Genomic DNA, 25,405 nt, shown 5'->3' on the forward strand with positions numbered 1-25,405 from the left:
TGAGGCAGAGGCAGGTAAAGTTCTGCAAGCTCCAAGCCAGTCTAGTACACATAATTCCAGTGTCTCTGTCTCAAAAAAATAACATAAGATTCTGAATCTAGTAAAAGGTCTTTAAAAAGTACATTTTTATACAAGCAGAATATAAAAAGCTTCATTAATAAAATCCTCCTAAAAAGTAATCTGGAGATAAAATAGAATGATTCTATATAGAATATTTTAGATTCAAGAACAAATGGCAAATAAAAATTTGAAAAAAAAATATAAGCATATATAAACAAACTACATAAAATAAAATCTGATTTGTTGATAAAGGGAAACAGACTGAAACAATATGACTATATATATGTATATGTGTGTATGTATATATACATACACACATATACATATATATATATGAGGAGACAGTTGTACTTAAATATACTAAATTCCTTTAGAAGACATCGAAAATGAAGCATGTAAAAGGAGGGAAAACAGAAAAGACAATATAAATCTGGAGCAAACAAAATGGTAGATGTATATCAATAATGATAATAAATACAAATTGGTCAAATTTCTCTGGAGTACAGATTGACAAAATAAGAAACACAGTCCAGACATGAAAAGAAAAGATCTTAAAGATATACAATAAAACTGGAAGTTTGGGGGGAAAAGATACCAAGTCAATATTAACCAAAAACAATATTAACACTATTAATATCAAACAAAACAATTTAGAAGTGTCAAAATTTAATTATAAAATGTTTAATTTAGCTGGGCGGTGGTGGTGCACGCCTTTAATCCCAGCACTCGGGAGGCAGAGGCGCAGGCAGATCTTTGTGAGTTCAAGGCCAGCCTGGTCTACAAGAGCTAGTTCCAGGACAGGCTCCAAAGCTACAGAGAAACTCTGTCTCGAAAAACCAAAAGAAAGAAAGAAAGAAGGAAGGAAGGAAAGAAGGAGGGAGGGAGGGAGGGAGGGAGGGAGGGAGGGAGGGAGGAAAGAAAGAAGGGAGGGAGGAAAGAAGGGAGGGAGGGAGGGAGGGAGGGAGGGAGGGAGGGAGGGAGGGAAGAAGGAAGGAAAGAAAAAGAAAGAAAGAAAGAAAGAAAGAAAAAAAGTTCGATTTACAAAGTAGATAAAATTTTAAATTCTAAATCTCTATACAATATTATATTTCATAATTTTAGGCAAATATGGATATAATATAAACATGAAATAAATAAATATAAATAAAAATAAGTATAAAAAGAATCGCTGAAAAAGTCACCTTCATAGATTTTTTTTTCAGTTTTTGGGTTGGTTTTTTTTTTTTTTTTTCATGACAGAGTCTCTTTGTATAGCTCAGGCTGTCCTGGAACTAATTATGTAGATCATGCTGGCCTCTAACTCAGAGATTCACCTGCCTCTGCCTCCCAAGTGTTGGGATAAAGGTGTGCGCCACCACACCCAGACCTTCAGACTTTTAATATGCCTTTCTCTGTACTATGACACAGAACAAAGCATAAAAAGAGCAGCAGAAACATCAAAATATCATACTTAACACTCTCAGTCTCATTCAAGAGCACACGAACTGGAGAATATGAACTCTCTGCAGGTTGCCTGGACAGCAGTTTTTAAAAAAATCTTACTACATATTAGGTCAGAAAGCTAAGTCTGCAGAAATTTGAAAGACCACATTCTTTGGATATACTTCTATAAACTGAGATCAAATAACAGAAATACAACCAGTAAAACTCCATGCCAGAAAACTCAGAATGCACCAAAAATCATTTTTAAAAAATCTATATTATGAATTAATATGAATAGATACCAGTGTTAACCAAACTAATTAAATCACAGACAACCCAGGAATGATTCATTTAAATTGATGAAAAGTACATAAATTAATAATAATACTACAACAACAAGAGTATTCTTGTTGATATAGATAATACTATAACAAAGCTCAATTTAGCATTATCTCTGGCTGATATGGGAACTAAAGGACTGAGTAGGGTGGAGAGGAGATAGATAAGCCTCTTCAGCTCTACTAACATCCTGTTTCTTGAATTGAAGATTAGCAATTTGGGTGATTTTTCTTTCTAATACTGGGGGTGGAATGTAGGAGTGCCTTAGGAGTGCCTTATACATTCTAGACAAGTACTGTATATCTGAGCTATATACCCATCTAGTATTTTAACTTTTAATCTATATATATAGGCTTTATACACTTTTTAAAGGGGATTTATTTATTATGTACACAATGTTCTGCCTGAAGGCCAGACAAGGGCACCAAATCTCATAGATGGTTTGAGTTACAATATGGTTGCTGGGAATTGAACTCAGGACCTCTGTAAGAGCAGTCAATGCTCTTAACCTCTGAGCTATCTCTCCAACTCCTGTACATGCTTTTCTTTTTGAAGATAGGGTCTCACTATATATTCCTAATTGGTCTGGAACTTACTGTGTAGCCCAGGTTGGCCTCAAACTCAGAGATATATCTGCCTCTGCCTCCCAAGTGCTGAGATTAAAAGCATGTGGCACCAGACTTGCTAAGCTTTATTCACTTTAAATGATATGTAATAAAAAAAAAATAAACATGGGGTTGGAAACTCCTTCTCTTTGGATGGATACCTTGCTCAGCCCAGATATAGTAAAGAGGGCCTTGGACCTTACCCAAAGCAATGTGCCTTACCCTCTCTGAGGAGTGGATGAGGGTGGAGTAGGGGCTAGGTGGAGGGAATGGGAGAAGGGGAGGGAGTGGGAATTGGGATTGGTATATAAAATGAAAAAATGAAAGTTTTCTTTTAAAAATTAATTAATTAACCAATTAAAAATTAAACATGGGGTGGTGATGCCTGTCTTTAATCCCAGCACTCTAGGGGCAGTGGCAGGCAGATCTCTGTGAGTTCAAGGCCAGCCTGGTCTACAGAGCAAATTCCAGAATAGCCAAGGCTACACAGAGAAACCCTGTATCAAAAAACAAAAACAAACAAATAAAAGAAGAATAAACGTGAGGACAGAAAAATATTTAATATAACTATCTAAGAAGACATATCTAGGCTTCTTTCTAGATCACCCAGTGACTCTCTTTGTCTTCTAGAAAGGCAGAATTGCTTCTGTCCTGTGATACTTAGAAAAGGAACATGCAGCTGGGTAGTGGTGGCGCACGCCTTTAATCCCAGCACTTGGGAGGCAGAGGCAGGTGGATCTCTGTGAGTCTGAGGCCAACCTGGTCTACAAGAGCAAGTGCCAGGACAGGCTCCAAAGCTACAGAGAAACCCTGTCTCGAAAAAAATTCTCCTCTGGGGGCTCTCTTACCACTGTCTTATCTTTTTTGGTTTAGGTATGCTCAATAAAATGCCAACAACCAATTAAATGTGTAGATTCTGCTCCTTATTGTCTCATTCTACAAAGAATCTGATACTATTAGGGAACAGGTGAGTCTGGTACTGTGGCACACTCCTTTAATCCCAGCAGTTATGAGTCGGAGACAGGCCGATCTCTGTGAATTGAAACCAGCCTGACCTGCATACTGAGTTCCAGGCCAGCCAGAAATACATGAAAAAATCCTGTCTCAAACACACAACACAGAGATGAAGTTTGCAGTTGTCACTCTTTAAAGCCAGCATAGCCTCTTGCTCAATGAGCTAAATAAATCTGAAGGAGGTTAAGCAGGTCTCATTAGTATGGCCTGTAGAAAGCAGACCAGCTGAAACTCCACAAGTGTTAAAGCACCCTTAACCAGTTTTAGACACTGTTAGCCAGAGTCTGACCTCTACTGGCAGGGTGAAGAAAGCTCATTATTATAGGCTCCCTATGAAAGCTGACCCTATCACAAGTCCACTGAATTTCGGATTCGCAAAAACTCCCCTTCAAGTGTCTGATGTAAAAAGTTGCTCAGGATTTCAAAACAGAGTATAGCTATCGGTACTTTGAAAGAGGCAATCAAGACCTATATGGTTGTCATTTTTAAAGATACCAACTTGTGTGCTATCTATGCCAAATGTGTAACAATTATACCTAAAAATATCCAGCAGCATGACTTGTACATGAAAAACACCTACAAAACCACTATGAAAGGAAACATTTCATTCCCAAAAAGCGATTTCCTGTCTTCAATAGTTCTATGCTACATTTTTTGTCCTATGTGATCAAAAAGTATATGATTGCTAGCAGAAAAAAAAGGGACAGAAATCAGGTATTGGTAGTAGGTTTCCATTTTCATTTTATGTGAATTCTTAATATAAATGCAAACTGTAAATCATTAATGCAAGTCAACACATTTCAGTAAACAAGTTTCAACAGTTGAACTTTTATAATTATAAAAATACTTGCAAAACTTTTCTAGACAACACCATTTTTAAAATTATAATTAAATTTCTTATTTATTAAGAGGAAGAGGAGCAGAGGTGAGTTACTTCTTTACCTGCATGTCACTTTTGGCAGCTTTCACAGCATCAAAGAGATCATTGGTTGGAGACACTGATTCATTCTTGTCATTCCCACTAGGTATTATTCGGGACCGCTTCTTCTGATGTTTTGCCACCTAGTAAGTATAGAAATATTAGGCATACAAAAGCTGTAAGAATGACGCTAACATTTAATTTCATCATTATGACCTTAAGTAGCCTTAAGCTGCCAATTCCACAGCTATGCTTCCCTTATTGTTTCAGGTCTTTAGTAATTATTTTATTGTTGTGAAATTTGTTATTACTAACCTTTTCTCTATTTAAAGAATTCGGGCACCTCTCCATCCTAATGTTCTCTTTTCTTCCATCCCATCACCTGAGTCCCTTCCAGATTTTTCTTTGCTGATTCTCTGACTAGATTCTAAGTTAAATAAAGTAGACTCATACTTCCTAAATATAACCCAGCAGCACATACACTGAGAGAAACAATTAATAAATGGGACCTCCTAAAACTGAAAGCTTCTGTAACACAAAGGATAGAGTCAAAAAGACAAAACGACAGCCTACAGAATGGGGAAAGATATTCACTAACCCCACATCAGAGGTCTGATCTCCAAAATATACAAACAACTCCAGAAATTGGTCATCAAAAGAACAAATAATCCAATAAAAAAAAACAACGAAGGACAGACCTAAACAGAGAACTCTCAAAAGAGTAGTCTAAAATGTCTAAAATGTTCAACATCCTTAGTCATCAGAGAAATGCAAATCAAAACAACTCTGAGATTCCATCTTACACGGGTAAGAATGGCCAAGATCAAAAACACTGATGACAACTTATGCTGGAGAGGTTGTGGGGTAAAGGGAACACTTCTGCATTGCTGGTAGGAGTGCAAGCTGGTACAACTCCTTTGGATGTCAGTGTGACTATTTCTCAGAAAATTAGGAAACAACCTTCCTCAAGACCCAGTAATACCACTTTTGGGTATATATCCAAAGAATGCTCAATTGTGCCACAAGGACATGTGCTCAACTATGTTCATAGCAGCTTTGTTTGTCATAGACAGAACCTGGAAACAACCTAAATGCCCCTCGACAGAAGAATGGATAATAAAGATGTGGTACATTTACACAATGGAGTACTACACAGCAGAAAAAATAACATTTTGAATTTTCCAGGCAAATGGATGGAGCTAGAAAACATCATTTTGAGTGAGGTAACCCAGACCCAGAAAGACAATTATCACATGTACTCACTCAAAAGTGGTTTTTAAACATAAAAGAAATCACACAAATCACAACCCCAGAGAACCTACACAACAACGAGGACCCTAAGGGAGACATACATAGATCTAATGTACATGAGAAGTAGAAAGGCAAGATCTCCTGAGTAAATTGGGAGTAGGGTGATCTCAGGAGACAGTTGAAGGGAAGGGGAGAGGCAGGGAGGGGAGCAGAGAAAAATGTAGAGCTAAAAAAAATCAATAAAAGAAAAAAATAAAGTGGACTCACTGGGGCAGCTCTGAGTGGTCGTTTCGCTGCTCTCTTCCTCACACTGCGTCTTGAGTGGTCTTCAAAGTCACTGTCTTCACTAGTTGACACAGAGGGACTGTTCCTATGAATGGAGTATGATTTTCCTTGTATCATCCCATTCCTTCCACATAAAGAATTAACTGTAATTCCTATTAATCTCTAACTGTGCCACATCTACATGAGAAAAACATTCAAATTTTAAGAGATATGGAGCAAGAAAAAAAACATTTCAAAGCAGCAGAGATGAAAAATGTGCGATTGAAAGCCGTTGAGAGGGCTCAGCAAGTAAGAGCACTTACCACCAAAGTCTGTTGACCTTGGAGTTCAACTCCCGGGACCCCTCGGTGGAAAGAGAAAACTGACTCCTGAAAGTTGCCCTCTGACCTCTATGTATATGTTTGTGGCATGCACATATACACCTAAATAAATGTACTTTTTTTTTAGAATGAGGAACTGAAACAGGTGAGTGAGACAGCTGGTATTCAGAGCATGTTCAGAGTACTACTCTGTGTGCAGAAAAATCTACATGGCTGAGGAATAACTTATCACTCATACATAAATAGATGAGAGTGTACTTGGAGTTATAGTTTATCCTTGAAACATAACCTTAGTGATTCAAGTTCATAGCGCTGATATAATCTAGTCCTCGATAATAGCACTGGTAGAAACAGAAATGAATCAGAGAAGGCCAATTAATACAAATGGGATAAAGATAATGGTGTATGAGATGGATTTTTTTTCTCTAAAAAGATTACAAAATACAATATGCTATTATAATCTTCACAGAATAAACTCATAAAGCTGTAAGAATCATAGATCACAGAACTACAGGACACCAACTAAAAAAACACACATTTTCAAGCACCAAATAAAGCACTCTTGGGCTGGAGAGATGGCTCAGAGGTTAAGAGCACTGGCTGCTCTTCCGGAGGTCCCGAGTTCAATTCCCAGCAACCACATGGTGGCTCACAACCATCTATACTGAGATCTGGTGCCCTCCTCTGGTGTGTGGGCATACATCGAGGCAGAATGTTGTATACATAATAAATAAATAAATCTTTAAAAAAAATAAAATAAAGCACTCTTTATAAGTTCTCAGTCCCTGATTCTACTAGCAACAGCTATACGCTAAGCACTACCACATGTCCAAGACAGGTTTGGCTAACAAGATTAATTCAAAACTAGACATGTACTCTATTCTTTTTCAGGGTCTTGCTATGTAGCCCCTGGGCTGGCCCTTTCAACTTACATTTAAGATGTGCTATTCTTTTTTTTTAAAAAAATAATTATTTGGGACTGGAGAGATGGCTCAGAGGTTAAGAGCATTACCTGCTCTTCCAAAGGTCCTGAGTTCAATTCCCAGCAACCACATGGTGGCTCACAACCATCTGTAGTGGGGTCTGGTGCCCTCTTCTGGCCGGCAGGCATACACACAGACAGAATACTGTATACATAATAAATAAATAAATAAATAAATATTTAAAAAAAAAATTATTTATTATGTATACAATATTCTGTGTGTATGCCTGTAGGCCAGAAGAGGGCACCAGACCCCATTACAGATGGTTGTGAGCCACCATGTGGTTGCTGGGAATTAAACTCTGGACCTTTGGAAGAGCAGGCAATGCTCTTAACCTCTGAGCCATCCCTCCAGCCCCCAAGATGTGCTGTTCTTGATGTTTGTAAGATGTAAGACAGCCAAGAAACAGCAGCGCTAGGAGTCTCCAGTGTGAACCAGTATGGCCTTTCTTCCCTTCCTCTCTTCTCCCTTTCCTGATGCTCATTTTTTGTTTGGTTGGTTTATTTTTATTCCCCGCCACACATTTTTGTTTGTTTGGTTTATTTTTATTTATTGTTTGAACACAGGGTCTCATGCAGTCCAGGCTAGATTAAACTCACTACATAGTTGCCCTTAACCTCTTGATCCTCCGCCTCCACAGCCCACGCTCTGGGATCACAAGTGTGTTTCACCACATCCAGCTTCATACAGCGTTTCTCATATTTTTTACAGTCCCACACATACTATCACCAAGAGAGGAGAACAAAGAAAGGAAAGCTGCTGAGGATATAGAAGGGGCCCCAAAATGCAGAAACCTCTCTCTCCCAGCTGCTCACCGCTGTGCAGTATCCTGTGAGCTCCCATCATCACAGGACAGACTGGTGGGGGAACAAGGAGACAGGCCCTTCTGTGCACTTCCCACAGACTTCTGACTTGGGGAAGACGTACTGTCTGAGGAGGGTGACCACAGACTGGGCATGTTAATCCAGCTGCAGGGAAAAAGAAAGAGTGTTTCTACTACCCCTACTCCAGTCCTGCCCTGCCCTGCCCACTTTCTCGCGTAGGACATGGTGCGGGGCCAGGGTCCCAAAAAACAATACAGAGAGGTACTCAAGTCACGACTGCATCAAGGGTTGGCACACAGAAACCTGAATGGGGTGACGGTGATGCTGCAGGCTAATTGGGAGGCTGAGGCAGGAAGGTCATCAAATTCAAAGCCAGCCTGGGTTATGGAATCAATTCCAGACTAGCCTGGGCAATTTAGTAAGCCTTTATCTCAAAATAAACAGTTAAAAAGAGAGAGTGAGTCCTGGGGATTATAGTTGAGTGGTAAAAGGCCAGGCTAACACGTTTAAGACTTGGGGTCCAATCTTCAGTACAGGCAAATAAACAAACAAACAGGCTAATACATAAGTTTACACACCGGAACAGCTTTAGGCGTGAAATCCTTTCACAGGAGGGAGAGGGGGCGGCCATAAACTGGCTGGAGTAAGAGAATGAGGCTTAGCTGACAAAAGCAGACCTCAGCAGTGCACCTCAGATTTCCATTTCTGGAAATCGCCTCCTGGAGCTCTGGATGACTGGGAGATAGATAGAGGCGTCCTTTGAATTAGGCCGGAAACATTCCGAAGGGTAAAGGAAAGTGCGCGTTCTGTTTCCAGAAAGCGCCGTCTAAGGCCGACCCTAGGAAGCTTGTCCGAGCTTAAGGGGGCTTCCCTTTGGGAGACGACTCGTCTCTCCGGGGCTTCCATGGTGGACCCCACAGAGGTGCCGAGGACCGAGGACCGAGGGGCAGAGAGGCAGGAGGGTCGGAACGCGGTCTAATTGCGGGGTTCAAAGGGGCAACCTCACTGTTGGCGATGGATGCACACGCGTGAAGAAAGGCCACCACCTCCGGGGTCCTTTCAGGCTTCAGTGGACATCCCGCCTCTGACAGAGACGCCCACCGCCGTGGCTTTTCTTCCTCAGATGGCGGGCTGGTAAGTCTCGAAAAACGCGGGAAGGCACGAGATCCGCTGTGCGCAGGCGCGAGATTAACTGTTCTTCGCGCGGCTGAGAAGTGTCGCGAGATTCGGGGGAGCGCAAGCTCGTGCTGCACACGTTCCGGTCACACGGCGCGCTCGGCTTCGAGCAGCCACCAGGCGTGAGGCATGCATTCCTGTCACGTGGGCTCGAGCGCCAGCGGGTCGCTCCACCCTGGCCACGCCTCCTTTGCGCCTCTGCCCCCCTCCATTGGCTGAGCGTTCTGCTACAGCCTTCAGCCCGGCTTCTCAATTGCAATAGGCTCGGTTTCACGCAAGCCCCGCCTTTCGTGCGAGAAAGCCACGCCCCTCCTCAAGGTCCCATCCCACATCCCCCGCCCCCTCCACCTCTTCAACCTCCGCTGGCGACCGCGTTCCGCCCCCTGCCGAGCTCCCCTTCCACATTGGCTTCAATTCTCCCCTGACCCCGCCCCCGAGGCCGGTTTCTTCTTATCATTGGCGGGCCCCCGCTTCGGGCCCCGCCCCCTGTCCCGCTCCCTGGCTCCCATTGTCTCCGCAGATGCCGCCTGGTCCAGCTACCGTGCTGGGGTTGCTCAGTTTTGGGGGGCACGCTCTTTCTCTGTTCTTCGAGACGTCCCGCGGCCGAGAAAAGAATTTTAGAGAGTTCTGTGGACTCTCCTTTCCTCCTTAGGACCCACTTTGTCCCGTCCCAGGGAGGACAGCAGCTATGTCCGCGCTGCGTCCTCTGCTGTTTTTGCTGCTCCCTCTCTGTCCCGGTCCTGGTCCGGGACCTGGGAGTGAGGCAAAGGTCGTCCGGAGTTGTGCAGAGACTCGGCAGGTGCTGGGAGCCCGGGGATATAGCTTAAATCTCATCCCTCCCTCCCTCATCTCAGGTGAGAAGAAAGAGGAAGACTAAAAAGTCAGGGGTGGGAGGGGGCGGGGACGGGTCCTCCCCGTCTCACAATGACTCTTTCCTTTCAGTGACCATTGTGATAATTGTCTCATCTCGTAGGCATCTTTCTTCTCCTCCTGTAACTTCCTTACCAGGATCACAAGAACCCCGCTGCTCACATAATAGCGCTCGCTCAATCCCCACCCAAGGAATTCCCTCTCTGTAATTAGCACACCCGTTAGTGGTTTTCTTAGCAGCCAGGAATTCCCTTGCAATTTCTGTGAGCTTCTTTTATAATAATACTTTTGCTCACCGAGTAGCCCCACCCCTACAAACCCCATTCTTCATCCCATGGATGTCTCATTAATCCTTGGAGGCGTGGCGTCTGCCGTGTTGGGAAGAGTCACCTGAAGACACCCTGGTCACTAATTTGGCCCTCGAGGCAGCTGTCAAATAGATGATCCCGTGACAAATAGGGGTGAACTGGGGTGGGCCAGGGACAATAAAGGAGAGTTCAGGTAGGGCTGAAGGGGCAGACAAAGAAAAAGGTGGCCAGGCATGTGGAAGAGAATGACCAGCCCCCTGAGACAGGTGGGAAATGGAGGGAAAATCCTAATATCCCGTCTCGCTGTCCACTGTTCCTCCCCGTTTCCTCTGCCCAGGTGAGCACCTTCAGATCTGTCCTCAGGAGTACACCTGCTGTTCCAGTGAGACCGAGCAGAAGTTGATCAGGGATGCTGAGGTCACCTTCCGTGGCCTGGTGGAGGACAGTGGCTCCTTCCTGACTCACACACTCGCTGCCCGGCATAGAAAGTTTAATGGTGAGGACCTTTGGGGGGGTCTTCAAATGGGTTCCACAACTCTATGTTGAGGATTCCCGCCCAGCCCCTGTCCCCCCCTCCTGCAGTCACCCCAGAGCTCCCCGCAACTGCCCAGTCCTGCTTGCCTACAATTCCCACTCTGCATTCTCTCCAGGCCCCTGCCCTGCTCATTCCTAGTCTGCCAGATCTCTGACTTGCTCAGTTTTCTAACTCTTTTGCCTCCTCTTTCCCTCACTCCCTCCGGTCTCTGCCCTGTCTCTGCTCTCCCCCTCCCTGTTCCCTCTTCTCATCCCTCCACCTTTGTCAGAGTTTTTTCGGGAGATGCTGTCCATATCCCAGCATTCTTTGGCCCAGCTCTTCTCGCATTCCTATGGTCGCCTGTATTCCCAGCACGCCACCATCTTCAGCAGTCTTTTCTCTGGCCTGCGGGACTACTACGAGAAGTCTGGTGAGGGCTTAGATGACACCTTGGCAGATTTCTGGGCACAGCTTCTGGAGAGAGCCTTCCCTTTGCTGCACCCACAATACAGCTTTCCTCCTGACTTCCTGCTCTGCCTTACTCGGCTCACCTCTACTGCTGATGGCTCTCTGCAGCCCTTCGGGGACTCACCCCGCCGCCTCCGCCTACAGGTGAGGGGGTCCCATGACCTGAGCTTCAGCAGCTTCTGACCTAGTGTCCTAATTTATGAGCCATCCTCTCCAAGACAGTCTCCCGATTTGTGCCCATGTCACCTCTGACCTTATGCCCTGCATCTCAGCCTTTCTCTGGCTTGGTGGTCACCTTATGCCTGACCAGTGTCCCTTGGTCTCCTTTAACCACATGCCCACCCTCATTCTTTGCCCTACTTTATATACTCGCTTGGCCCTCCGTCCCCAGCTAGTCGTCTCTACGTCTTACACAGTGACTTCCTGTGGTTTAATTAAACATAAGCTGGGCAGTCCATGGTATCACGTTGGATTGTCACCATGATTGTTGAGGTAAATAAGAGCATCCTTACTTTACGAAGGAGAAAAATGGGGCTCCCGAGGTCGTCTCATAGCCAGTGAGGAGTGGTGCTGGACTCCACACCTCCTTCTAAGTTCAGTGTTGTGATCCACAGTCTCGCTCTAAACCTCGCTCCATACAGCCCTACCAGCTCTTCCCAAACACCCAATTCTTCTAGACGATAATTCCTTTGGAGCTATTGAACCTCCCTCTTTTACGTCACCCAACAGTGTACCCACCCCAAGTTAACCCCACAGACCCAACCTCCTGTTGTCTCTCAGCTCCAGTCTTGCCTAACTCATAATAATTTTTGTGGCTTTTTTTTTTCTCACCTTTTCCCCAGATAACCCGGGCACTGGTTGCGGCCCGGGCCTTGGTCCAAGGTCTGGAGACCGGAAGAAATGTGGTCAGCGAAGCCCTTAAGGTTAGCGGGAACCTGAAATGGACAAAGCTCAGAGAGTGAAGAAGATAGGCACCAGCTGGCGGGAGAGGCCTGGGGCTGTCCCTTGTCTGCTCCCGGGCTCTGGTGTTCCAGGGAACCTCAGAAAGGCAGACCAGGGTCTGTGACCCTCCCCTCTGGTGACACCTTCTACTGGTCTTGGAGGGCTTGTTCATTTCCATAGCGGTTCTAGATTGTGGTGATCCCCTCGGTGTCCCCTCCCTCCTTCCTGTGGCTGAAGGCCTCGCTGCATCCCTGGTCCTATCCTAACCTCATCTCCTTCTTCCCTCGTCTCTCCTCAGTCATCTTGGGCTCACTCTTGGGCGTGAATCTCTCCTTACCACCTCCTCCCCAGTAAACCCCTAGTCAAACACTTCTCGTGAAATAGAATCAGCAACCTTGCCACACTGGGTACGCCCCTTCACAGCCCAGCCCTGTAGCATCTGGTGGTGTCACTGGATGCCATATGGGGTCACCAGCCACAGTTGCTCACATGCAGCTTCCAACAGATAGCTGGGGAGGTGGGTCAGGATCTCTGGTCTCTCTATGCCCAGCACCAAGCTTGCTAAGGCAGCCTGGGTGTTCATGGATGCCCAGACCCATTCTCTACCCACCAGGTGCCCATGTTGGAAGGCTGCAGGCAGGCCCTGATGCGTCTGATCGGCTGCCCACTTTGTCGGGGAGTCCCCTCGCTAATGCCCTGTCGGGGCTTCTGCCTCAATGTGGCCCATGGCTGCCTCAGCAGCAGGGGACTGGAGCCTGAATGGGGCGGATACCTGGGTGAGAGGGCTCAAGAAAGCCTGAGTAGTGGAGGAGGGCCCTGAGTAAGGTTGGGGACCATTTGTGTAAGGAGAGGGTTGCCTAAAACCAAACTGGGGAGGGGGGTAAGAAGGAGGGGGCTTTTCATTTAATCACACACACCGTCTCCACGCAAGCAAATTGCCCTTTCCTAAGCTGTAGTGAGATTTGTGGGAATGCTCTGGTTCAGTGCATACCCTAAACTTTCTCTTCCCCCCCCCCCTTCCCTCAAGATGGTCTCCTGCTGTTGGCTGAGAAACTCCAGGGACCCTTTTCTTTTGAGCTGGCTGCTGAGTCCATTGGGGTGAAGATCTCAGAAGGTTTGATGCACCTGCAGGAAAACAGTGTAAAGGTGTCAGCCAAGGTATAGAGAGGGAAGGGTAGAAGGGTAGAGGTGAGGTGTGGCTTTCCGTGTGAGTGTCAGAGACAATAGGTCATGTGGGGAGATTGTAGGCTCGGGGGTGGGGCACAGTGTGGTTTGCTTCAGAGTGGCTGTGTTGGGGTCTTTTCCTGTGCACAGGTATTTCAGGAATGCGGGACCCCGCATCCAGTGCAGTCTCGTAACCGCCGAGCACCAGCGCCCCGAGAAGAGGCTAGCCGCCCGTGGAGGGCAGCAGCCGAGGAAGAACGGCCGACTACGGCGGCAGGCACTAATCTGCATCGCCTGGTATGTAGAGGAGGTGCGGGTGCAGGTGGGTGTGGCACGACCGCGCTGGACGCGCTGCAGCTTTGTTTTCTGTGGTGCAGGTAGGGGAGCTCCGCGAGAGAGTTGGCCGCGTGCGGGGCTTCTGGGCCGGACTGCCCGTGACGGTGTGTGGGGACTCCCGCATGGCGGCTGACCTCTCGCAGGAGGCTGCACCCTGCTGGACCGGCGTCGGGAGAGGCCGGTGAGTTTCTGGCGGTGGTGGCGGGAGTCTGGCAGCAGATAGAGGGAAGGAAGGCAGCGGGAGCCTTCGCGGTGTTGTGTTCTCAGGTATCTGTCACCTGTGGTCGTGGGCTCCTTGAACGAGCAGCTCCGCAACCCGGAGCTGGATCCCTCTGACCCCGATGTCCCGACGCGGCGGCGTAGGCTACATCTCAGAGCAGCTACGGCTCGGATGAAGGCAGCTGCCCTGGGTCAGGACCTTGACATGCACGACGCCGGTGAGGCCCAGAAACCCACTCGGCACCGCCCCTTGCCCCCCCCCCACCCCCGCTTAGGGACAGTGTCCAGCGAGTCTCCCCTAGGGGCCTGCCCATTGCTTCTCAAGTCCCGCCCACTGCCCTCTAACTTCTACTTTGGCTGAGAGCCAGCTCACTGCTCTGGAGCCCAGCCCAATACCTCCCTGCCCGTTTATGGCCCTCTCAAGTACCTGCTCTTGGAACTCCTGGTGGCCCCTGACACCATCACCCCCCCACTGCGCCTTCGCTCCCGCCCCTCTCCCTTTGAGTCCCACTTATTGCCCCGTTAGCCCCGCCCCACCCCTCCCTTAACTCCTTCAGTCATTCCTATTCACTTAAACCCCCCCAAGGTCTCCATCCTTGATCGCAGTGGAAGATAAACATTCCTACAGAGAACACAGAGGGAACTTACTGTAAAGAGCAGTAGTGGGGGACAGGGAAGCTAGCTGTGGTACCACTGGGCTGCCTTCCACCCCCAGATTAGCCAAAAAGGGAAACAAACATTCATGGTTTTGTCTTTGCCTTGGTCACTCTCCCTGCTCCTTCCTCCCACGCCCGTTTCTCTGCTTTTGTTCTCTCTGACTTCTTGTCTGCTCACCCGATGTACCCACTTCTGTCCTTTTTCTGACGCTGGCTTTCCCATCTCATTGCCTTGTCCCATCTCCACGTCTGGCTTCTGATTTCTGATTGTGCGTCCCCTCCCCCGGCATTTCTGTCCATCACTCTTACGTGTGTCCTTCTCTTGCCTCTCTTTATCTTTTTTTGTATATTAATTATGCAAAATAATGGGGTTCATTTTGACATTTTCGTGCATGCCTATGTATACAAACATGTACTTTGTGTCTTGCCTCAATTCCCCTCCCATATGCATCATTCCTACCTCTCTTCCTCTTCCTTTCTGCATCGACCTCTGTTCCTCTCCACCTGCACAGATGAAGACGCCAGCGGCTCCGGAGGGGGACAACAGTACGCAGATGACTGGAAAGCTGGCGCAGCGCCTGTGGTTCCCCCAGCCAGGCCTGCAAGGCCACCTCGCCCTCCTCGCAGGGATGGCCTTGGGGTCAAAGGAGGAAGTGGCAGTGCCAGATATAACCAGGGCAGGAGCAGGAACCTGGGATCCTCTGTTGGTCCCCACGTTCCACTCATCATCACCCTCTTTCCCTCAGCCCTGACCCTGCTTGGACTTCGATAACCAGGGAGGGGTGCCCTAGCACCAGAAGGGTTAATGGCCTTTCCTCTTCACCTCCCTCAGCTGAGCATGAGGAAGAGTGGAAGGGGGCTACAGAGAAGTAGAAAGGGACTTTGTGGGTGAATGGCTGGGGCCCCAGATCCAGGAGTTTCTCATTGATGGGCTGCAGGTAGATGGGTGTTCATAATATTTATTTTTTCATTTGGGAACCAGGGATATTTATTTAGGAAGGGAGTGTGGTTCAGCTCTTTTAAGGTGTGGGGCTCACTGATGCAAAAGGCAGGGGGTGGGCTGTTGGGGAATGGGTTGAAGGAACTTGGAAGTGGGAGGGGGGACTATTGGCATGGGGGATACCTGGTATTGAAGATGGACAAATAAACCTAGCTGGGAGTGATGTCACATGCCCGTAAACCCATTATTTGGAAGGTTGAGGCAGGAGGATTGAGAGTTGGGGACACAACTTACACATTAAAAAAAAGCTAGGTGTTGACAGTGGGACAGAGGATGGGATGGGGATGATGGACCTGGGTTCTGTTGACTCTTTAAAAGCTTCTGTTTCTTAATCGGGGAGGGGGGCTCATCCTATGACCATTGCCATCCACATCGTTCACAAGTTTCCATTTCATATTTCAGCGTTAAAGTCAGTGTTTATAGGTAAATAAATAATAATTTATTGGACCATACGTGTGGCTTTTTATACATGTGCGTGTATGTGCAGTGTGTGCATATGCACACCCAGAGGCCAGAGGAGGACATCTGTCCTGCTGTTTCACTCTAGATGGGCATTAATCCCTCAAGAAGGCATTCTGTCAGCCAGCAAGCTCCAGTGTGCCTCTTAGGCCCCACCCATCCCATATCACTGGGGCTACAGGCAGATGCACTTGTGGCCATGCCCGGCTTCTTTACATGGGTGCAGGGGATTTGAACTTGGGTTCTTATGCATGTGGAGCAAGTGCTTTTCTTGCAGTCTGTTTCCATACTCTAATTTCCCTCCTGGGCATCTGTAACTGGCTCAGTTTCTACCTGCTTCTTGCCTCTCGAAGTCTGTTCCCTGGGAGCAAGCAGCCCTAAGGAACAACTCTAGACTCCCCAGGCCTGAGGTCTAAATATCTTAGCCTATTAAAAAAAGAATTGTGAAGATCAAACGGATCACATGAGGAAGTAGCTGTAAAATGTGCAGAACATCAGGTCTATTTATGTTAACACACCACTGCCTTTGCCTTCGGGGTAAGAGTGGCAATTCTTGACAGACTTTGGCTATCTTCTCTCTGTGTGTGTGTGTCTGTCTCTCTGTCTGTCTGTCTGTCTGTCTCTCTCTCTCTCTCTCTCTCTCTCTCTCTCTCTGTCTCTCTCTCTCACCTGAATAAATCTTTTGTGGAAAGTAAAAAAAAAAGTAATTGATTCCTTCTTGAAAGGAGGGTAGAAGTGTCATTTCAAAGGCAGGCTAGGGTATCTTTTCCCCAGCAGATTGGTAAAGCGGCATAAAGGGGCAGGGAGGGGAGAGACCCAGAGAGAACGGATCAGTGCCCAAGCAAGCAAGGCAAGTTAGCAGCTACTTGGGCTGGCGGGACAAAGGGAGGGGAGGAGGAGGAGTCTGGGTGCTGAGAAAAGTTTGTAGGGAAAGTTGATCCGAGGAGCCGGGCGGTGGCTGGGACAGCCCGACCTGATTTTTCCCCTGCTCTCCTTGTGGCCTGGTGAGTGGCTGGAGAAGCTGAGGCTGGGACGAGTGGAGGGACCTTTGAATTTATGGAAGGAGACCTGAAGGTTCTCAGAAGACCCTTAACAAAGGGCTGACGACAGATGAAGCAGTCACCAAAGCTGCAGAGGGGACTGTGAGCCGGGATGAGGGCAATGAGAAGAGCTTGAGGTGGATGGGAGGAAATAAAGTTTAGCTCGGGGATACAGGAGTTTGCAGGCTGAATTCTGGGGGCTGTGGTGGGGGAGGGAGTTGGGGATACTGCCAGAAGGAGGCGAGTCCCTGGATAGCAAGCGTGGATTCTTTTCGCTTGGGGTCACCCTGGTAATTCAGGGAAGGAGGCTGTCAACGCTTGCTGGAAGGACCTTGATCTTTGATTGTAGGGTGTGATCTGGAAATGTGGAGCTAAATCCAAATTCATCAGGAAGCTTAGGGCCTGGGAAGAAAATCAATCAAAATCTCTCTCTCTCTCTCTCTCTCTCTCTCTCTCTCTCTCTCTCTCTCTCTCTCTCTCTCTCTCTCTCTCTCTCTCTCTCTTCTGTGTACTAATAGATAGGATTAAGGAGCGGAATGGGGTGCATCCAGGGGCTCTGTCATCCCACGTTTCCACCAGCCCCTTTTAGAACTTGGGGTCTACCTTGGTGGAGTGAGAAACAGCCTTGCCAGCAGGAGCAGTGACTCACATCACTCCTCTATGTCCACCTGTCCCCTTTCCTCCTCCAGGTTACCCTACCTTTTCCTTTCTGGTTCCCCCGACCCCACTCCCTTCTAAGGTTTCCCCCTAAACTAGCTCAAGAAGGAGGGAGGTTCTTCTTTCCTATTTGTGATTGATGGAGGGACTCGGAAGGCAGCCAGGACCTGGCTTGACAATGCCCTGATGGAAGGAAGGTCATGAACAAACAGATTCTATCTCATTTGGTGTCTGTTTCATTTGAGATCTGGGTCCTGACTTTCCCTTCCCTTTCAAATATCCAAAGTTTGGGAGAGGGGTACAGTCGAAGAGTTGGGGGGGGTGGATGAAGACAAACAAGTTTGGCAGAACAGGGAATAGATGTCAGGTCATCTATAAGGGTCTGGTGTAAAGGACACACACACACACACACACACACACACACACCCTGGGCCACTCACCATCCCCGCTTCAGGTCTCAGTGGCAGAGGAAGAAAAGGTTCTGCCCTTCTCTTTAGACTCCTCTCTTTCCCCCCTCATTTCCCTTCTAGACGCTGACAGAGGCAAAAATCTGCTAACTCAGGGGGCAGACTCAACCAGGGCTGCGAGCAGGCCTGGGGAAAGAGCCCCTGATCTCCAAAAGGTGTCTTCCACAGTTGCGTAGCCAACTCCAGCTGTCTCTGCCACCCATGGCTCTTGGCCCAGGCTCTGTCCCTGCCTAGTGTCACCTGCCTTGTGGCACATGGGTCCTCTGTCTCCTGTCAGGACCATGAGGTTCTGGAGGCCTCGGAGCCTGGGGGTGGCTCTGGGAGTCTTCATGACCATTGGATTTGGCCTCCAGCTCTTAGGGGGACCATTCCAGAGGAGGTGAGTACCCATCCTGCCTTACCTCTCCGACTATACCCCCACCCCAACCTACTCTTTCTTAATCCCACCTGGGGATCTGTGACTCTAGGGGGCAAATGCCGGGGGGGAGGGGGCATTCCTACTGCCCATTCATCACAAGGACCCACCTGTTCCACATAATGGCAAGGGACAGGACACTCCGCTTCCTTTCTCTTTCTAGGTTACCGGGGCTGCAGCTCCGACAGTCCTGGATCCCTTCCCTGGGACCAACTGTTAAGTCTTGCCTACCCCGACAGCGGCTTGTGTTCTTGAAGACACACAAATCTGGGAGCAGTTCTGTGCTCAATCTCCTTCATCGCTATGGGGACCAGCAGGGGCTACGCTTTGCCCTGCCTGCCCACTACCAGTTTGGCTACCCAAAACTTTTCCAGGCCTCTAAGGTCAAAGGCTACCACCCCCAGAGTTCAGACACCAAGAAGCCTTTCCATATCCTATGTCACCACATGAGATTCAACCTGAAAGAGGTGAGGAGGTGCAGGGAGGGTGGGGACGAATGCACAAGAAATCTCAGGTTTGTGGTCAAGACCTGTAAGAGGGGTTCATCCTTGGTATGGGGGTTCACCCACAAACTGGGCCCTAGGATATAAAGGTGAGGTTTCCTGTTGCTCTTTCTCTGAGTGTCCTCTGCCTGGGGAAGAGCTAGAGTGTTCTCTCTCTCCTGTGGGATCTGTGTGTGGAGGATGTGTTTGCTTGTGGGGGCCAGATGTCAGGCCAGATGTCAACTCCAGATATGTGTCTTACTTTCCACCTTAGCTTTGGAGACCGGCAGGGTCTTTTACTGAACCTGGAACGTACTGATTCAGCTAGACTGGCTGGCCAGTGAGCCCCAGGATCATCCTGTTTCCAACTCCCTAGTGATGGGGTTATGGGTAAAAACCACATTTTGAAACTTCATGTCAGTTCTGTGTTAAGCCCTCAAAAGAAAGAAGAGTTGGACATTTTGAAAGTGTGATACCTGTAATCCCGGAACTGGGGAAGTTGAGACAGGAGGCTCCTGGAGGTCAGACTAGGGATGTAGCCCAGCTGTTAGACTGCTTGTCTAGCATGTATAAGGCCCTGGATTCAATTCCTAGCAGCACATAAACCAGGTGTGGAGGTGCACACCTGTAATCCTAGCACTTGGGAGATGGAACCAGAAGGATCCGATCTCAAAAAGTTAAAAAATAGTTGAAGGTCAACCTGAGCTGCATAACTATACCTCTATCTCAAAAATAAACAACAACAAGAGAGAGACCCCAGCTCTGACCCCAAAGGAGACATCTTATCGGAGAGATGAACACGTTCTCTCACGTGCTTAAACCAGTGAATGCTTGTCGGGAGAAACAGAAAGCACACGGGCACTGGGCGTGGTGGCTCACACTGTAATTCTAGCACCATGAGGGATAAGGAGCACCTGGCAGGAGAACAGAGCGGTTCATGTGGTGGGCGAGGAACTTAAAAGAAAGATCAGAAGGGGTTTTCGAGAAAAGGCTTATTATGCTTCCTGCTTTCTTGTGTCTGTCTGTCTGTCTATATTTGATACTGGATCTGTCTGTCTGTCCATCTGTATTTGATACTGGATCTCATGTAGCTCAGACTAGCTTCAAACTCAGTAGCTGAGGATGATACTGAACTCCTGATTCCCCCACCTCCATCTCCCGAATGTTGGGTACAGGTGGCACAAACCACTATCAGTTTATACAGTGGTGGGGATGGAACCCAGCACTTTGTGAACGCTAGGCAAGCACTCTACAAAGTGAGTTAGTTCTCCAGCTCAGACATTCTTCCAGGGGAACTGTGTGTGTGTGTGGGTGGGTGGGTGGGTGTGTGTGTGTGTGATAGTTACCGTTATGACACTCACCATCAGTCCAGAATGACCTCGAAGTCATGGCAGTACTTCTCAGTCTCTCAGAGTGCCAGAATTATAGGTGTGAGCCACAGTGTCCAGTAAACATCAAATATTCTTGGTGTTTTTGTTTTTGTTTGCTTTTTAAGGAAGTACTAGGGATTGAACCCAGGGATTCCCCATGCACGCTAAGCAAACATTTTCCCGCTGAGCTATATCCCTAGCCCAGATTGGGCGTTCTTAGAGGAAGCAAACCATCACAAAGACATGATGATTTATGTATACACATGTGTATCAGGAGAGTGTGTGCAGTTTATAGAATAGCAGAGACTGCCCAAACATTTTATTTTGGAACAGGCTCTTGCTATGTACCCTGGGCTTTCCTTGAATTCTTGGCTATCCTCCTTCCTCAGCCTTCCAAGGGCTAGGATTACATATATGAGCCACCATACCCGGTACACCCTTGTTGAAGGCAGAAGAGGAGACAGCTGAGGACCGTGAAGGTGATGTCAGGGGCAGCAAGGGGCCACTGCTGTATAACAAGGGGCTACCATTAAGAGTGGGCCAGTGACCACTGCACTGGGATCCTCTAGTGGCTGAGAGATGACTGTCATGGTCTCCCTACCATGTTCCAGGCACTTCCACATTCTTCCACGTATACTAATCCAGATTTATACCTGAAGATACAAAGGCTCTGACGACATCAGTGAAATGGCAGAACTGGGAATGGTTATTTTTGATGCCAGGGACAGTTAACTACCATCTGCTTTCCAAAAAGCCAGAGTTCAAAGGCTCTGCCCTCTGGGCGTTGCCATATTAAGGAAAAAAAAATGAAAAACATTCAGTTAAAGAAAGGCATAACTCTAAAAAAAAAAAACTTTTGTCTGTAGGATGTGTGTGTCCATAACTGATCCAAGCGTGTGCATACCATAGTGCATGTGTGGCAGAGAGTCAGAGGACAGCCTTGTGTTAGTTCTCACCTCATTTGAGACAGGGTCTTTTCTGCAGTTTGTGGCTATGTGCTCCAGGCTAGCCGGTCTGTGGGTTTCTGAGGACTCACCTGTCTCCACCTCCCTCCTCACCGTTGGAGATAACAGAGGCGTGCTCCCACATCTAGCTTTACCTACATGGGTAAACTCAGGTCCTCACACTGTGCAGCAGCTGTTTAGCTGCTGAGCCATCGCCCAGCCTATCGTAGCTCCTTTAAAAAAAATCATTTTTTTTCCTCAGTAAATTTTCAGTCTGTTCTGTTACATAGCCCCACTCTCAAATCTATGAATGGTCATTCACAAATGGTCATTTGTTCTCTGGCTGTCTCCTGCAGAGTTGAGGGGGGCAGTATAGGAGTTTGGGAAATTTCCTGATGATAGGAGAAATGTAACCATTTGTTCTCTTTTAGAAGGGATGGTTAAAGACTGAGGAATGCCTTGTTGCTGATTTGGTGCCTTGCTCATATAGTTTCCAGATGCACAGTATAACAGCATAAATTCCAAATAAGTTCCTATTACCATTTTGGAGATTGATCCAATTGTATTTATTTTATTCATCTGAAGATTTATCTGTGTGTGAGAGAGACAATGTGTGCCTATGCATGTTTAAGGACACTTAGAAAGGGTAGCAGGGGGTTCTCGGGTATCATTCTCTGCCTGTTCCTTTGAGGGAGGGTCCCTCCCTGAACATGGGGCTAGATTCTCAGCAAGTCCCAGTGATCCTCCTGTCTCTGTCCCCATTGGAGGCAGGCTTACGGGCATTTGTAGAGATACCTGGCTCATTACCTGGGTGCTGGGATCTGAACACCGATTCTTACAATTGCAGCATACAAGGACTTAACCACTGAACCATCTGTCCAGCCCCTGATCCTCATTTTTAAAAACTTCCTTAAGGACAGACTTATTACCAATTGCCACTGTGATACAGAAAGGTTAGATTCCACGATAAAAGTCATTTTCAGGGTAGATACCTTCGGGGTGTGTGGGAACTATTGACATAACACATCAATCAGTCTGCAGCACAACTAAGCCTGATTCTCAAGGTACCTGTTGAGTAATAGACACATCCCAGACTTTAGTCTCACCCATTTTCCAGCACTGTCCCACCCCACCCCCACCTCCCGCCAGTGCCCTACTTCAGGAGTGTCTTGTTCTCCAAGATCTTTGGGGTTACAGAAGTGCCTTGTGTGGCAGTCATCTTGGACTGGCCTGAGAACAAAGTTCCTGCCACTGATGTCTCCCTCTTTCCATTTTGAGGAGCCTCAGGACAATTGCTTTCTTGAAGCTGTGATTAAGAGTCCCAGAAACGGCATTTAACAGGATTTTGTGTGTGTGTGTGTGTGTGTGTGTGCATGTGTGTGTACTGGCCATGTTGACACCTGTCTGTAATTACAATGCTCAGGTCCTGAGCCTTAAGTGTAAGGTCACCTGGGCTACGTAAGTGTGGCCCTATCTCAAAAAGTAATAGGGCTGGGGAGGTACAGTAAAATGCTTACCATGCAAGCAATTTTAGGACCTGAATTTGATTTCCAGAACTCATGGAAGAAAGCTGGGCTTGGTAGCAGACTCTGTGTTCCCAGCTCGGGGGAGGCAGAGATACGAGAGTCCCTGGGACTCCCTGATTGGTCAGCCTCGCCTGGTGGATCTCTCACTCAGGCCAGTGAGAGATCCTGTCTGGAAGACAAAGGTGGTGAAGCCTGAGGAAATGAGGTTCTCCCCGAGAGTCCACACGAACAAGTGCACACACATGAACACTCACACATATGCACACGCAAAACCTGAATACAAATGGATTTTTATTGTAGAAGTAAACACCAAGTCTGGTTCTTAGAGGTTTTAGGTGTGTGCCAGCCAGCTCCCAGGGCTTATGGCCCTGTCTCTGCCTCCTTGGCACAGGGCTTGTGGGTGAGCACCGCTGTGCCAGGCTTTTATGTGGGTACTGGGAATATGGACTTGGGTCCTCATGCTTGTGGGGCAAACACTTTATTGACTGAGCCATTTCCCCAGCCCCAGGTTTGAGAGTTTTTATCAACTAAAGAAGACACAAAGGCCCAAGGAAACGAATGATCTAGAGCTTTGTGGGTTCCGGATTTCTGACTAGCTGTTACCTCATGTATTTGTCTCATTACCTGGGAACCCCTGACTACTTCCTTTTTGCAGAGAAGCAAATTGAGTCTTAGAAGTGTTACATAACTTCCCCCAAGAACACCCAGCTAGTTAGGGAAGCTTGGGGAGGCGGGCAGAGTTCCGAGGGGGCTCACCAGAGCCTTAGCTTGTACTTATTTTCTACCCAGTCAAGCTTTCTGTGTCTGCTCTTTCTTTCCTCTGCAGGTACTTCAGGTCATGCCTTCTGACAGCTTCTTCTTTTCCATTGTCCGAGATCCAGCGGCTCTAGCCCGCTCTGCCTTCTCCTATTATAAGTCAACCTCATCAGCCTTCCGAAAGGCACCTTCTTTGGCTGCCTTCCTGTCCAATCCTCGAGCCTTCTACAGACCTGGGGGCCGTGGCAACCACTATGCCCGCAACTTACTATGGTTCGACTTTGGGTTGCCCTTCCCCCCAGAGACGAGAGTGAGTCCTCATCTACCCAGGGACCCCAGCCCCCTCCAGCTACATATTATGCCTTCTGCTGCTGGCCCTGGAATTCTCTTCCAGCCCGTGACCACAGCTGCTAATAGTCACCAGCAGCCAGCCGGCGTTGCCTCTTCAGATTTCCGGCCCTCATCTTTTATCCAGTGGGGTCTGGCCTGGCTGGATTCTGTCTTTGACTTGGTCATGGTGGCTGAGTACTTTGACGAGTCATTGGTTCTGTTGGCAGATGCCCTGTGCTGGGGTCTGGATGACGTGGTGGGCTTCACGCACAACGCCCAGGCTGGAGGTGAGCAGAGGCTCGGGGCGGCCAACAAGAGTGTGTTGAATGGTGAAGATCAGCAGCTGACTGCACGGGCCCGAGCTTGGAATAACCTAGACTGGGCTCTTTATACTCACTTCAACCGTAGTCTGTGGGCGCGGATAGAGCAATATGGCCGCAGCCGGCTGCAACGTGCTGTGGCTGAGCTCCGGGCTCGAAGAGAAGCTCTGGCTAAACGTTGCCTGATGGGAGGCGAGGCTTTAGACCCCAAATACATCACCGATGTAAAGCTCCGTCCTTTCCAGTTCGGTTCAGCTAAAGTTTTGGGCTACGTACTTCAGAGCGGACTGAGCCCGAAAGACCAAGAGGAATGTGAACGCTTGGCTACCCCTGAGCTGCAGTACAAGGACAAACTGGATGCCAAGCAATTTCCCCCTACAGTCTCCCTGCCTCTCAAGACCTCAAGGCTACTGCCCCCATAGGCATGGGATGACAGATGAGGACACACGACGCACCTTCCCATCCCTTGGAAGGAACAAGAAGTTTGCTCTAAGGTGAGACTTGAGCTGCCTGGCTTTGCTGTAGGAATTCCAGCAACATCTGCCTCCCACCCCCAGCTGCTCACCTGGTCTCTTCAAGTCTCCCAAGACAGGTTCATGTAGCAGTTCCCCCAAAGCCCCCGGGAGGGGCAAAAGAAGTGTGAGCCAGAGAAAGTTGGGGCATGATACATCCAGTTCTCTATGAAATATTTGTTATGGAGCTGTGTTGATTTCACTGTGAAGATATTTGTTGGATTAATAAATGCTATGAAACGTTTACTTATTTTTTTAAAAAAATTATTTTTTTTTGTGAACGAGTATTTTGCCTGCATGTATAAATGTGTGCCACACAACATGCCTGGTGCCCACAGGTCTCCTGGAACTGGAGTTACCAATGACTGTGACTCACCATGTGGGTGATGGGACCCAAACCCTGGTCTTCTGCAAGATCAGCAAGTGCTCTCAACCTTAGAGCCATCTCTCCA

The 25,405-nt window shown here is 47.8% G+C and overlaps 3 protein-coding genes across 3 annotated transcripts in view; 2 read left to right on the forward strand and 1 right to left on the reverse strand.

The window, feature by feature from the left end:
• Stag3 (stromal antigen 3) overlaps positions 1 to 8,156 on the reverse strand; it is a 34,113-nt gene extending 25,957 nt beyond the window's left edge. Inside the window, exons 1-3 of the mRNA XM_042055846.1 lie at positions 8,014 to 8,156; positions 5,878 to 5,974; positions 4,383 to 4,502 (exon numbers count right to left, since the gene is read on the reverse strand). Of these exons, the coding sequence (XP_041911780.1) occupies positions 4,383 to 4,502; positions 5,878 to 5,974; positions 8,014 to 8,156 (360 nt within the window). The remainder of the gene's footprint in view (positions 1 to 4,382; positions 4,503 to 5,877; positions 5,975 to 8,013) is intronic.
• A 1,730-nt stretch (positions 8,157 to 9,886) lies between these two features.
• Gpc2 (glypican 2) lies at positions 9,887 to 15,447 on the forward strand. Its single transcript, XM_038346871.1, has 10 exons — positions 9,887 to 10,052; positions 10,714 to 10,872; positions 11,180 to 11,502; positions 12,201 to 12,281; positions 12,914 to 13,076; positions 13,328 to 13,458; positions 13,615 to 13,765; positions 13,846 to 13,981; positions 14,068 to 14,237; positions 15,188 to 15,447. Exons 1-10 carry the CDS (start codon positions 9,887 to 9,889, stop codon positions 15,445 to 15,447), a joined length of 1,740 nt encoding a protein of 579 aa, XP_038202799.1.
• A 3,105-nt stretch (positions 15,448 to 18,552) lies between these two features.
• Positions 18,553 to 24,896, forward strand: Gal3st4 (galactose-3-O-sulfotransferase 4). Its single transcript, XM_038346684.1, has 3 exons — positions 18,553 to 18,677; positions 18,877 to 19,180; positions 23,862 to 24,896. The coding sequence occupies exons 1-3, from the start codon at positions 18,553 to 18,555 to the stop codon at positions 24,861 to 24,863; spliced, it is 1,431 nt and encodes a 476-aa protein (XP_038202612.1). The 3' UTR covers positions 24,864 to 24,896.
• The last annotated feature ends 509 nt before the right edge of the window (positions 24,897 to 25,405 follow it).

Source organism: Arvicola amphibius, chromosome 10, assembly GCF_903992535.2.
Source record: "Arvicola amphibius chromosome 10, mArvAmp1.2, whole genome shotgun sequence".
NCBI lineage: Eukaryota > Metazoa > Chordata > Mammalia > Rodentia > Cricetidae > Arvicola > Arvicola amphibius.

What these genes read in the sequence shown, in the direction of transcription:
- Gpc2 (XM_038346871.1), top strand. Translation starts at nt 9,887, where the DNA reads ATGTCCGCGCTGCGTCCTCTGCTGTTTTTGCTGCTCCCTCTCTGTCCC. An exon ending in CCCTCCCTCCCTCATCTCAG is followed by an intron (nt 10,053 to 10,713) that starts GTGAGAAGAAAG and finishes TCCTCTGCCCAG; the next exon opens with GTGAGCACCTTCAGATCTGT. An exon ending in CCTTGACATGCACGACGCCG is followed by an intron (nt 14,238 to 15,187) that starts GTGAGGCCCAGA and finishes CCACCTGCACAG; the next exon opens with ATGAAGACGCCAGCGGCTCC.
- Gal3st4 (XM_038346684.1), top strand. Translation starts at nt 18,553, where the DNA reads ATGGGTCCTCTGTCTCCTGTCAGGACCATGAGGTTCTGGAGGCCTCGG. An exon ending in GGGGGACCATTCCAGAGGAG is followed by an intron (nt 18,678 to 18,876) that starts GTGAGTACCCAT and finishes TTCTCTTTCTAG; the next exon opens with GTTACCGGGGCTGCAGCTCC. An exon ending in TGAGATTCAACCTGAAAGAG is followed by an intron (nt 19,181 to 23,861) that starts GTGAGGAGGTGC and finishes TTTCCTCTGCAG; the next exon opens with GTACTTCAGGTCATGCCTTC.